General features: G+C 39.7%; 1 protein-coding gene across 6 annotated transcripts in view; it reads left to right on the top strand.

Annotated features, from left to right (window-relative positions):
• The window catches only part of EPB41L4A (erythrocyte membrane protein band 4.1 like 4A), a 248,493-nt gene that overhangs the window by 123,542 nt on the left and 111,115 nt on the right, over positions 1–13,836 (top strand). For all 6 annotated transcript variants that reach the window (XM_053665307.1, XM_053665308.1, XM_053665311.1 and 3 more), the window contains exons 3-4: positions 5,440–5,491; positions 10,829–10,907. In XM_053665307.1, coding sequence (XP_053521282.1) covers positions 5,440–5,491; positions 10,829–10,907 — 131 coding nt within the window. The remainder of the gene's footprint in view (positions 1–5,439; positions 5,492–10,828; positions 10,908–13,836) is intronic.

The following is a 13,836-nucleotide window of genomic DNA, read 5'->3' as shown; positions in this document are numbered from 1 at the left end:
TCTCTTTACACTGCCTTAGATCAGGAGGTGGATTTGTTTCACTGACAAAAGCTATGTGTGTATTTAAAGCCTTTAAACATTATTAAATATCATTGTAATGTTTTTAAGTTCTCCAAAGGAGAAATAGCATTAAACCCCTGGTAAAATAAGATGGAGCCAACATTTATTATTTCACAGTGTCCTTGTTTTATGTAAAACATTTTAGGGCTTATACTACTATTAGAACTCTAGGAGACTCCAGAACAACAGTTGTCAAATGAAAGGTCGGACTCTGAATTTTGAAGGTTAGGATATTGATTTCCTGGACAGTGTTAGACTTTTAAAATCTAAATCTGAGATTGTTACGCAACATATTGATGAAATTGAGACATTATCAGCCAAGGTGAATGAAAGACACTCAGGGCGTTTAACTAAGGCTGTCAGAGAATTAGAAGGAACTTGTGCGTGTCTGTCATTCTCCCTGGTACATAAATGCCATTGTTAAGATGGACAGGACTGAAGAGGTAAGACCACCTAACTGCTGGCCTCTTGCAACCTGGCAAAGGGGTCAGAGCCAGGAGGGCTCCGGCCTTGGCTCTCTAGTGACTGGTACCTGGGGTTTCAGTCTGCTCATGTTCCCCTTTGTTAGGGAGCCCACCGCAGAAATCAGGATGAGAGAGCAGGGTCTGCTTCTGTTGCTTGTTATGTTATCTTCCTACCAAATAGGATCCAATTTAGTTGGATATAAATTTGAAATTGGTGAGAGAAGGAGGGAAGGGAAGGGGAAGATTGAGTGATTGAAAGATTTTTTTTTTAGAGAATGAACAGCTGGAATGTTGAGAATGAATGGGAGAGAGAGGGCTGTCTCTCCTGATGGCTGGGAGGGCAAGACCATGTTACAGAACAGACAGAGGTTGTCTACCTGGAGATAGCAGAGCCAAACACTGAGAATTGCTGTGGAGAAAGTAGCTACTTTACTGATGAATGACACCATCCAGGAGAATGGGAAGCCAAGGCTCAAAAGCCTGAATTTCCCGATCCAGGTTTCTGGGAGGGTTTTTAAGGGGCTAGAGGGAGCAGGTATGTGGAAGTGCTGGTGAGGCAAGTTTTAATTGGAGGACCTTGGAACCTGTCATTCACAGTAAGGGGCATCAAAACAGGATCTTCCTGGACCACAATCCTCTGCTTCTGCAAGGGTTCCAGTGTTTAAGTTCGAGTTCTGTCCTGGTTCTTTGGTTTTGTAGGGCAGGGAGGGCACAAGACTTTGGTTCCAGATGCAGCTGGATGTCAAAGTTCTTTACTCGGGGCTTGCTTCAGCTGTATGATTTGTGGTTTTGTTCCATTGTCTCTGAAAAGCAACGCAGTATCTTGTAAAGAGGATAGAATGGTTTTGAATTGGTTCTGAGGTTACAGTAGGTTCACACCAAAGTGCAGTTCAGAAAAGCCGTTCAGTAGCCTCCTGCATAGTACATTGTGCCCAGCTCTCTGCTCCTCCTTTCCCCCTGCCTGGGACAGACAGAAGGACTGAAGGGACCACGTCTCTTTCTGGAAGTCCTGCATGAGCATTGATTTCTTAGCTGAGTATTTGTTAGCTATTGGGCAGAACTGATTTAAATATAGCACTCAACTATAAAAGACCTGGAGTATTACATTCTGTGTTGTCACTTAGAAGTGAACCCAGTTGAGTTGGTAGACATAATTTTTATAAAAATGTAAGTCTCTATTCTCCATTTCTGTATTTGGGAAAGGTTTTTTGTTTTTTAAATTTGTAAACACATTGTTCAAAGGTTTTCCCTTCAGTGATGCCTTCCTACACTCACCCTGCAGAAGGAATTTTCTTTTTACATAATTTTATTATCTCATAAGTACTCATGTTTTACATATTATTGTCTCACTACCGTATTGTTTTGTAATTCTGGGTCTGTATGTCACCTGCTAGGTTTGACTGCCTCAAGGTTAGGGGTGGGTCTCAGTCACCTTTGTTTTCCCACACTACCCAGGACAAGGTCTGATGTAACACGTAGAGGACATGTATAGTGGGTATTGTGTAAATGTTAAATGAGTGAATGAATGAATGATACCCGGTTTTACAGCCTGCACCCATTCTGGCTGTAGGTGACTATTCTGAATGTAATCCTTGAAACTGGGATACTGTGTGTATTGGCAGATTCTTGTGGCCTTTTTCTCATCAGTAATGGGTAACTGCTTGATGTGTTCCGTGGTGGTCAGATGCGCCCTGTTTGATTGCTTGTTGATAATGAGCAGTGACAAGTGCCATCGAGTATGACTGCTTTGTTTCAAGGTCGTTTCTTTCCCTCAGTTGAGCCCAAGTGGGTTTTACATTTTAAGATGTTAGCTTATGAAACCTGGTGGCTCATGTTCTGGAGCATTTATCATTGTCTGGCCTCTGTAACCCTTGGTTTCCCTTTGGATCAAATGAGATTTGTGCATGATGAGCACTGGATTGATGCTGAGCATTGCTAATGTGCGGTGGGCTAATCGAACAGCGTTTGACTGAGTTTTGACTTTTTTTTTTTTTGCTTCACAATTGTAATTTCTAACTCATCTCAGAACCTTCATTATACTTTTCACCTCACAAATCAGATTGCTCTCAAGGAGAGAGATTCATTTTTAAAGTGCATAGATTATCAGTAATGTGAACATTTTTAGTAGGTTAACCATTCTTTCCTGTTACATTTAGTTAAAAGTTCCCCTTCTCTCTTCTTTACCTGGCTTTTTAATGATGGAAAAACATTTTGGAGACATAAACAATTGGTTTTAGGAATCTTTAAGGTTTCTGTTCTTGGGATGATGACGTTAGGAGGAGAGATTAAGAAGCTCTCATCCATTTTCTGTTTCTTGCTCGTTTCAAGGTGAGATGAGACAGAGCAGTAAGACCTCTCCCCTCCTTCTGTCTTGCTGCAGGCACTCACCAAGTCCTCCTGTATAGATGTGGCTGAGGCCTACAGCCCTGCATTCCCTGGTGCAGTGGGGGACTAGCAGAGCCTCTAATGGCTCTTATGGGCAGGGTCTCCTCCCCAAATAAGCTCCAGGATGCCAGCTGGCTGACATCTTGGTTTGGGTGTTGTGAAAGAAACTAACCTCTGGCAGGGGTTGGCTGGGATGGGGGTAAAAGACAACTGTACTTGAACAACATTTAAATAAAAAGAAAAAAATAACTAACCTATCTCAGAACACAGAGACCGTAAATGGGTATTGTTGTAAGCCTCTAACCTTGTGGCACTTTGCTGTGGCAGCAATAGAAATCTAATGCAAGGTGTTTGGTTTTTTCAACCACACACATTTGTTCCTCACAGTTCTGAAGGCAAGTGTTTCAGAATGGTTAGTGGTATGTGTTTTTCTTGGTTTTATCCTCTTTGAAAAAAAATCCAGGGACAGTCAGACCTGTTTATTTAATATCCACCTAGTGTTTCTATTCCACGAGAAGCGTCCATAGCTGTATGTCCTTAGAGGAAGAAGCTGTTCTGTGTCCCGCACACGCTTACCATTTGGACCAGTTTCACTCTACTCGTACGGATCAGTGTTTCCATGTGAACGGTGATTTTCCCACAGAGCCACGTCTTTAGTCACTGTGGACCCCCAAACAGTTCACTGATTAGAGCCTCTACGTCAAACATCTTCTTTTTCTTTAATTTTAAAAGTGATGCTCTGGCTGGTGTGGCTCAGTGGAGGGAGTGCCAGCCTGCAAACCAAAGGGTTGTTGGTTCGATTCCCAGTCAGGGCACATGCCTGGGACAGGTTCCCAGTAGGAGGCGCACAAGGGGCAACCACACGTTGATGTTTCTCTCCCTCCCCTCCCCTCTCTCTAAAAATAAATTTTAAAAATATTTTTTAAAAAGGGGGAAGTGATTCTAGACCTTCAGCAATTGAGAAATGACGAGGAGCAGAATAATAAAGATTGTGTTGTAAGTTGCTACATATATATGTTACTTTTTAAAAACTTGAAAAACTGAAATAGCTCTCTGAGTGGTAAATAATGAAGATTATATATGTATATGAATAGAGTTTAGTCCTGAACTAAAATCTTGTAATAAAATGATTATGACACACATTTAGCATGAGTAATTGTTCTACTAGCTAATTAGGAATAAAAGGTAGGAGGGTTACAAAAATATTACAGTTTCTATTTATAATTACTGCTGTTGTTACACATAGCATAGCAAGCATTTCTGCTCCCAAGGAAGAGGGAGCCAGGCAGGAAGGTTCTCTTGGACGTCTGTGTCGACCTGCAACTCCTGACCTAGGAGCGGCAGGGCAGTGTGGACGTCTTCATGGGGGTGAACATGCGTGCTGGGAATGGAGTGGCTCAAGGCGGGCCAGCTCCCACCTCCCTGCTGTGAGAATTGCCCCTTGTTCATTCAGAAACTGGTTGGCTAGGCCCCTGGGATCTCCCGTGTTTGGCAAGGACGGCTGAGGAGTGATCTTGCTGTGCCCTCCCAAACCCGCCAGGGCGCTGGAAACCCTTCCTGTGTGCACTTCCAGGATAACCCAGATGCCCCTCTCTGCTTCTGCCCTGCTTGTCTCTTTTTCGTCCATTGATTTTATTTCACACAGGTGAGATTTAAAGGAAAGTCTCTCCCCAGGGCCAGAAATTCTCCCATCACTGTCTAAGGTTCTGCTCATTAAAGATTAATTTGAATTCATCAACAAGTACCATAGGCTGGTTAAAGGCACTTATTAAGAGTGACCCTCACACTTTAATAATAGGTCATTGCTGTTACTTAGTCATGTGTTGCATACTGAGTGTGAACCAGGAGCTATTCTGAAGATTTTACATGAATTAATGCATTCAGTCCTCCCAGCAGCCTGTGAGGAAGGTTCAGAGATGGTCCAGTACCTTGTTCTAAGGTGATGACGACCGAAAGCAAAGCCAGGACAGCATCCAGCTGGATGGGCTCTGGGACTCGCCCAGTGGCCGTGGTGCGGAGCTGCCTCTGCTGGACACTTAGGCAGGATTTGATTGGATTTGATTGCTTTCTTCCTTCCATCCAGCAGTTATACCTGTAAGAGACAGGACTGGAAGCAAGGAGGGTGAGGACGTGGTAAGGGGAGACATGACTGTGGAGGCTTGTGATGGGGACTTTGGAAAGAGACTTGGGAGGCATTCTCTATGGCCATTGTTTTGCAGAAGCAGTGAGGCACATTCACTAGCATCCTGATATTACTGATCTACGTATAATTAGGACGAGTATTCGACTAAGAACCCAGCAAGTACTGCTTCGCTTCTCTTCTCTGCTGCTCTCTGAACATGGACTTGGTTTTTCTTTTACTTTAACATTTTAGCCACAGGAAGCTCTTATGTATGTTTGTGTGTGTATATGATAAATTAAATACTTATTATTTAAATGTCATTTAAAGTAACACTTTTCAAATGTACTTGAAGTAAAGGTCAATGAAAAGCGACTAATTCTTATAATTACCCTTTTGTTCCTCACACAGTATTGGCTGGATCCTGCAAAAACCCTTGCTGAGCACAAAGAACTGATCCACAGTAGGTATTTAATTTTAGCTTTGTTAAGAGATGCCTTGAAAACGCTATGATGTCCGTGGCTAGTTGGGTACAGAATTAGGCCTCAGGGGAGAGAACTAGTACTCGAGTGCCAGGACCTGGAAGTGGGTGTGTGTGACTGCAGAGACCTACAGTCTCTGCAAGTTCTGAGGACGTTCGAGTTGATAGACTGAGTGAATCTTAGTATTGAGTTTTGCTTGTTGTTTCGCTGCTCTTGACTTGAGTTTGTGACTTTTCCAGTTGCTTGTCATTAAATTTTCACCTTAAAACAGAAAAGGCAGAGGTGCTGATGTGGAAAAGGTAGTTGTCATCTAACGTTTTAAATCTTCTGAGTTTCTTGGGCTAGAGAGTAGTTTTGAACACTTTGCCGAGTCAGTAACTAAGAAGTGCCTTGTGACCTGACTCATTTCTATGGCTTCAGTAAGCAAAAACCCGACTTTGCTTCTGGTTTTATGCCTATGAATCTTACCATGTGACTCAGTAAAATTAAGGTTATATATTAACCTTAATTTCTATTACCCAGAATTTTATTTATATAAATGCACATATGTACATACACATACTCACAGTCCTTAAGCATACAGAAGAGCAGTTATTTTTAAAAGGCTATCTCTTTAAAAATTGTGGTAGAGTACATAACATAAAATGTACCATTTTAGCCACCTGAGGGTACAATTCGTTGGCATTAATAAGTACATTCACACTGCTGTGCGACCACCACTGTCTATCTCCAAAACTTGTTTGTCATTCCCAGCTGAAAATCTGCATTTGCTAAACCAGTTTGCTTTACTGCAAATTGTTGCCACTAGACGCAGTCTCTGGACATTATTACCTGCTCCCCCCACCTCTGAGTCTGGCTTTTCATGTGTGTGGGCTCACTCCCTGGCCATCTGGTGCTTCGTGGATCCCAAAGGCAGAAATGTGTACTGAGAATAAAACACTTCTATTACAAATGAAGAAAGATTATTTAACTGAAGAATATATAATTTTTCTATTTATCTCATGAGAGAGTTTGGTAACTAATGAAGGAGAGTCAGAAGGAATATCTGCTAGTCACCAGGATTCTCATGGGCAAGTCTTGATTTATTATAATCCTTGTGCTAATGGGGGACTTTATTATCATTATAGGTCTTGAAATTAGTCTTCAAAAGGTAGATTAGAGGATGCTGCCTCTGGTTTCTGTACTTTTTGCTAAAGTGAAACAGTATTAACTTACTTTACACAAGGATTTCTTAAAGGCAGACGTAAGGAGACATGGATTCAAGATCATAATACGTGGGAATTTGCTTCATCGGGACTTGGTTTTTATAGTCAGCCTTAGACATATCCGTGCTCCAAAAGCATCCATTTTCTTGGCCTTAGATTGACTTATAAAACAGCCATGTTTATGGAAGATTTTTCTTACTCTCTAGTTATTATAATTTCCCCCCAAGATGCTATACAGAGCAATGGCCAGAAAGCACTAGCTATTAGCAAACTTGGCTCTTAGTTTAGTGATCCCTGTGAACTTAGAACCAAGTTGCCTGTCTCCTTGGAGCCTCACCTGCCTTGCGTATGTTACCAGGTGGATATTGAGAATCAAATATTTAGGAAACATTTTTGTACTTTATCAAATACAAGCAAATGGTAACGATGCCTTATGTTTAGAATGCAAGCCATTTTATGTGTAAGTGGAAATGGAGGGCTGACTTGGGCTACAGATCCTTTAAGAAAATTAGCCAAAACCAAATGTTTTCAGTTGGGCATTTTGCAAATGAGTTTGCTCATCTCCAAACTTGTTTGAAGTGGCTGGGCTTGGTTAGTAGGATGTAGTGTGTCATGTTCCAGTGTGTAAAAGCAACTCTGGACTCCAAACGAGGCCCTCTTCCTTTCTGCACTGTCTCAATGCATCTGTGCTTTTCCCATCCCCAGATGCCAACCCCAGTGGCCTGCGGGCACAGGCCGACCCATCTGCTCCATAACACAGGGCTTGATTGACAGTGACAGATCAGCAGAGGGTGGACTTCCTGGCTCTTCTAAATATTTAATAGTCTGTTCCTCCCTGACATCTATATTCAGGGAGGGGGTCTATTTGTCAGAAACACAGTGATTAAGCATAAAAATCGAACATAGAGAGGAAAGGATCAACTCTCATGGTCAAAACACTACAACGAAGTTTCTTTTAGAATTTAGTTTTCAAAAAAGCTCTAGCATAAGGGGTACCTGTTCAGGAGGGAATAGATGAGGGGAGACTTGATTGTTGTCTGTATACCAGGAACAGGGCTTTGGGGTTCTACGAACAGCGTGTGTGGGTCATAGTAATTAATAGTAAATAATGTCATAGTTTGTATGTTATAAAAGCATTCTGGGCTTATTGCCTTTTGTTCCATTTAATTTCTTTCCCCCAACTACCAAATTTTTTTTACTTCATTTACTCAGTTAACAATGAAAATAGAAAGACCAGGGTTGCTTCATGTTGATTGCACAGCATCAGAGACTGGGGAGTTGCGTGTAGGTGGAAGTGTTACTGAAGTGCATACTTTATATCTTTTTTACTTGTGGGGGAGACTTTTGTTGCAGAAAAAATTAGGAACTATGATCACCATTTGGTGCACCAGGGAGCAAATCCTTTTTAAAGCAGTTTTAATATAAGACCTAGTTAATACTCTGCTCAGAAGTAATGCAGTTTTGCAAACAGTGCAAATTAGATTCATACTCTCTGAAAGAGAAATATTTCTAGTAAAAGCAGAGTAAAATGTGGTTGGTGCCCAAGAGGCTTGTGTCCTCTTTCACAATATGAATGTTAATAATTATATATTTGCACACATAGGCACATTTCCAGCCTTTGTTTTTATAGATATTTGGTATTTGTGCAGGTAGTTCTTGTGTGTGTGGTAAGTAAAATTTTTTTGAGGACTCTTTAAACTTGTTTGCCCATTTCACGATAGGTGATTTATGAGCACACCTGCCAAAATGCGCTGAATGTTCAGCAGTTTTTAACCAAAAATGGCATGATTTCTGTGCCCCACCCTCCCTGTTCACTCAGTCTCACTCCTAGTGACTTTTTCTTGTTTCCCTGGATGAAAAAAGTCCTCAAAGGGAAATATTTTGCCCATACAAAAGAGGTGAAACAAAAAACAGCAGAAGCACTAAAAGGCATTGAAATCAGAGTTCAAATACTGTTTTGGGCAGTGGAAAAAAGTCTGGATAGGTGTATTGCAGCAAGTGGAGAGTACTTTGAAGATGGCTAAAGTTTAAACATGTAAGAATAAATAAACAGTTTTTTGTAAATAAATTCTGTTTTTTGGGAGGGTCCCCACTTGTATACATATACATAGATACCTGCATAGTTGATGTTCTACTTTACAGAATTCTTTTTTTTAATTTAGTGTATTTTTTTAGAGAGAGGGAATGGGAGGGAGAGAGAGAAGAATAAAAACGTCAGTCAGTTGTCCTCAACTGGGGACCTGGCCCACAACCTAGGTGTGTGCCCTGTCTGGAAATCAAACTGGAGATCTTTTGGTTTGCAGGTGGGGACTCAACCCACAGGGCAAAACCAGCCAGGGCCAATTTTACAGATTTCTGATCCTTGTTTTTTCTTTTGAAAATTTTTGTGTCTTTAGAAATTCTTGGTGAGTGTGATGTGTCAAAACTAGCTGTGATGTGTCAAAACTGTATATGATGTTTTGATACATGTATGCAGTGTGAAAAGAGCAACACCAGCTAAATAACTCACCACCTCCACATAGTTACCATATGGTACCACAGTACCATAGTTACCATAGCTACACATGCCCTAGTGTATATGGGTGTGTGCGTGTGTGTGTGTGTGTGTGTGTGTGTGTGAGAGAGAGAGAGAGAGAGAAAATTTAAGTTTAATCCTTTTAGTGTATTTCTGATAAACAATACACTATCATTAAATACCATCTCCATGTTGTACATTAGGTTCCCAGAACTTGTTCAGCTGGCATAACTGAAAGTTTGTACCCTCGACCAAAATGTTCTCATTTCTGCCTCCCCTGGCAACCACCCTTTTATTTGGTTGGCCAAAAAGTCCATTTCGTTTTTTCCATAAAATAAAAGGCACATTTTTGATCTTTACCAATAACTTTATTGATTTGGATATTTTGAGTATGTCGGCTGTCTCTTACTATTGGGGTCTAGTGGGTAGAGGCCAGGGATGCTGCTAAACATCTTCCAGTGCACAAGACAGCCCACAGCCCCTTTGGTTTGCAAACCTATGCTCAGTCAATTGATGTACACCAGCCAGGCTGATAAGTTTTTTTTTTTAATGCGTGCTGATATGACAGCTGTCACAACACAATCGGATGAAATTGTTTCAAAAGAAGTTAAAGACAACTAAGCACTACTAGAGCCATTATTTGGAAAAAGCTAAATGAAACTTTTGGCCAACCCAATAATTTCTACATCTATGTGTGTGACTGTTTTATTTTATTTTTAAATTATGTAAAAATTTATTTTCAGTTATAGTTCACATTCCATATTATTTATATTCTGTGTAACTATTTTAGATGTCACACGTAAGTGAGGTCAGGCAGTATTTGTTTTTCTGGTGTTTGTCTTGTTTCACCTAGCATAATTCTCCAGGTTCATTTCTGTTGCCTCAAATTGGAGGTTTCCTTATTTTTTATGGCTGAATCATACTGCATTGTATATGTATATGTATGTACCCCATTTTATTCATCTATTTTCTCATTGATGGACACTTCGATTGCTTACATACTTTAGCTGTTGTGACTGGTGCTGCAGTGAATGTGGCCGTGCAGACATCGCTTTGAGGTTCTGATTTCATCTTTTTTGGACAAATACCCAGTAGTGGGATTGCTAGATCATATGGTAGCTCTGTTTTTAAGTTTTTGAGGAACTTCCATACTGTTTTCTGTAATGGCTATACCTATTTACATCCTCAACAATACTTTTATGTTTTGTTAACATTTTTTTACAATTTTCAATATTTTTAGCAATATTTGCCTTTTTGATAATTGCTATTCTTATAGGGGTGAGGTAGTATCACGTGGTTTTGATATGCATTTTCCTGGTGATCAGTGATGTTGAGCATCTTTCATGTATGTGTTGGCCACTTGTGTATTTTATTTAGAAAATATCTACTAATGTCTTTTGTCTGTTTTTAAATTGAGGTTTTTTTTTTGCTATTGAGTTGTATGAGTTCCTTGTATTTTTTGAACACTAACCCCTTATTTAGTGAATGGCTTGCAAATATTTTTGGTAGGTATAATTTTTAATTGTTATATAATATTACACTACTACTTTGATTAACTTATAATGTGAAATTAAGTTAAGTTCTATCTCTTATTTTAGCTGGACCTCCATATACTTTGTATTTCGGTATTAAATTCTATGCTGAAGATCCATGTAAGCTTAAAGAAGAAATAACCAGGTAAGATACTGACTTTACTTATGAACATGTATGGCATATAAAGAAGGCTGTATTTAAAACAAATGGGCTCAGCCATTGGATGTATGTCTACCTGCACTTTGTAACACATCGAGTGTGGGAGTTTAATTTAAACTAGCATTGCATGAGGCAGATCAATGTCTGGTGATAGATGTGTTTGAACAATGGCATGAACCCTGGTGACATGGTGAGAGATTTTGCATCTACTGTGATGGGATGTTTCTGTATCTTTATTGTGGAGGATGCATTTAGCCTTTGTAGTCAATAAAAGTAGTCATTTGAACTCTGTAAAGGAAGGTTTGTTGATGCTCAGTGTGTATATGTAAATATAAATTTAAAGAGCCAGTTATTGTTCTTTAATTGGTTGTAGCTTAAATGTCAGCTGTCTAGGGGTTTCTTTTATCTCTAGGAAATGAAAAATTATTTTTAGTATTTTATGATGTATTATTTCACCTTTGTCATCAAATGTTTTATTTTAGTTAAGGCAGAATTTTCAGTTGATATTGATTCTACTGTTAAAGAGTCCATGCCAACATTTGAAAGTGGCTTGTAAAGACCAGACCACAGTGTTCTATTTTCACTTATTCCACCTGGGTGCTGACTGCATAAAGCAGTGAAAACAGAAGTGTTCTTCCAACTGAACTCTAAGTGGTCAGCTTTGCTAATAAACCCTCATCATTGGTTCCAGTAAAACCTAATTTGTTATTCCCAAACTTCGAAGTCATATTCTTGATAACTGAAGTAGTCTGTGGTTTTGTTCCTATTTCATTTTTTTTCATCTTTTCCCTTGGACGTTGTTTTGTCCTGATTCTGGACTGGGCACTGAAGAGTGAAGGGAGGAGGCTAATTGGATGTTTTCTGTTGGACTCTGAAGTGCTATAATTAGGCCTCTTTTTTAGAGCCATGCTGGTGTCTGTGTGCACGTTTTCTGTCACCACCTTGTTAGCGAGCCTTTGAATAGCAGGCTGCCCATGCAGGCTTCCTGCAAGCGCACCTCTGAGGGAGAAGGGCCATTGTGCTGGGGCGATGATGAAGGGGGTGTTTACATTAGAGTTTCATGAATAGTCTTCACCCTCAAGAAGGATTTCTGAGTCTTGGGCTCGTGGGGAAACTGAGTCCAAGTGGTATAAAAACACATTCATGTATATAACTCATAACAGAATTGTAGGGGAACGACATTTTATGAAAATACAAGAAATGTCTTTCATTTTGAGGTTGTCAGTAACCTCTCTGTGCCTCAGTTTCCTCAGCCATAAAATTGGAGCTGCACCTGTCTCATAAGGTTTCTGTAAGCATTCAACAGAATTATGTATGTGAGGCTGTCATACAGTTGACCGCTGTACAACACTGATTGGAACTGCCCAGGTCCACCTCTATGTGGATTCTTTCTTTTTTCCTTCTCCAGCATAATTCATATGCTTTTATTATTTTTTAATTTTCATTGTATTTTTTTCATAACCATTTAGTCCCCATACATCCCCTCATCACCTGTTTTTTTTTCAATAAATACTTATAAGAGTGTTTTTCTTCTATTTGATTTTCTTAATGACATTTTCTTTTCTGTAGCCTATTTTATTGTAAGAATACAGTATAATACATATAACATACAAAATACGTGTTAATTGATTGTTGAAGTGATTGGTAAGGCTTCCAGTCAGCAGTAGACTATGAACAGTTAAGTATTGAGGGGGTCTGAAGTTATATACGAATTTTCAACTGTGCCCCATTAGTCCCTGCATTGTTCTAGGATCAACTGTAGTTGATGGTGTTTGTTCGAGGAGTTTACATCTTAATGAGAGTAAGGTTCCAAAAGATAGATATTTAATGTTAAGAAGGGGGGAAAATAACAGTGTTTTCTGGCCTTCTCCATATTGGGTTGTAGTTTGTTCATAATTTTTTTGATTTGAAAAATTATATATGGTAAACCTGCGTACACCTACTCTTCATGTTTCGTTGGTGATCATGCTGTCCAGCCTCTTTCACTATCAACCCCACCGGCCTCACTCCTCCACAGTATTCTGCGATTTAGCCACTCCCTGGGGTGGGCTCTCCAGCTTGTTTCCTGTTTTTGAATTATAGATAATGCTGCATTGAATCTCCCCCAGCACATATATGATTATACTGGATGTAGTAGTCCAGAAGGATGTTGTGTGTAGGAAAAAACCTCGAAGGTAAATGGGACATTCAGGAAAATAAGGTTCCAGACCATGAGAAATGTAAGTGAAAGAATTCATATCAACCTTGAGTACCTGTTATGTGCTCTAAAATGTGTTCTGATATTAACAAAGTTGGGTGACTTCAAGGTCATATATCCTACCCCCCCACCCTTATAGAACATTTTTGACAGTTCAGCCAGGCTTTCTGTAAACATTTTAAAGACAGGAAACCTTACTGCCTCATGGAAATTCAGTAAGAAATAAATGCCTGTAACTTCTGTCACCAGTACTAGGCTTTCTTTCTAAGTTTGTGCAGAGTAAGTCTAATCTCCCCTTTGCCGGTCCTTTAAATAATTCGTGTCCTCATGATTATCTGTTAAACTCATTTTGAATTCTTATTCAAAATATTGTGACAGCCTTTCATGTATTCCATGTCGTTCACAGCGCCTCATCCCCTGCAGATTTGATCAGCATAAAACAGTACAAGGTTAGGAAGACGGGCTTTAGTCAGACAGGCTGAGGTCTGCATCCTTGCTTTGCTGCTCCCTAGTTGTGCAATCTTGAGATTAACTTGCCTTTTTACAGTCTGTTTTCTCATCTGTAGAATGGAATTAAAGTATCCCTTGAAAAAGGTTTTGGAGGAATATAAGACAGTACATGCAAAGTACTTAAAATGCAAAAATGTGAGTGTTCAGTTGATTGTATGGGTTAGCTAAACTGGAAGCAATAATAATTATTTTACATTTTCAAATTAT

This window comes from Artibeus jamaicensis, unplaced genomic scaffold (genome assembly GCF_021234435.1).
Source record: "Artibeus jamaicensis isolate MK-2021 breed Jamaican fruit bat unplaced genomic scaffold, CSHL_Jam_final contig_402, whole genome shotgun sequence".
In the NCBI taxonomy this organism is placed as follows: domain Eukaryota; kingdom Metazoa; phylum Chordata; class Mammalia; order Chiroptera; family Phyllostomidae; genus Artibeus; species Artibeus jamaicensis.
Note: the sequence above shows the minus strand (reverse complement) of the source record. Positions and strands in the feature narration are given on the sequence as shown.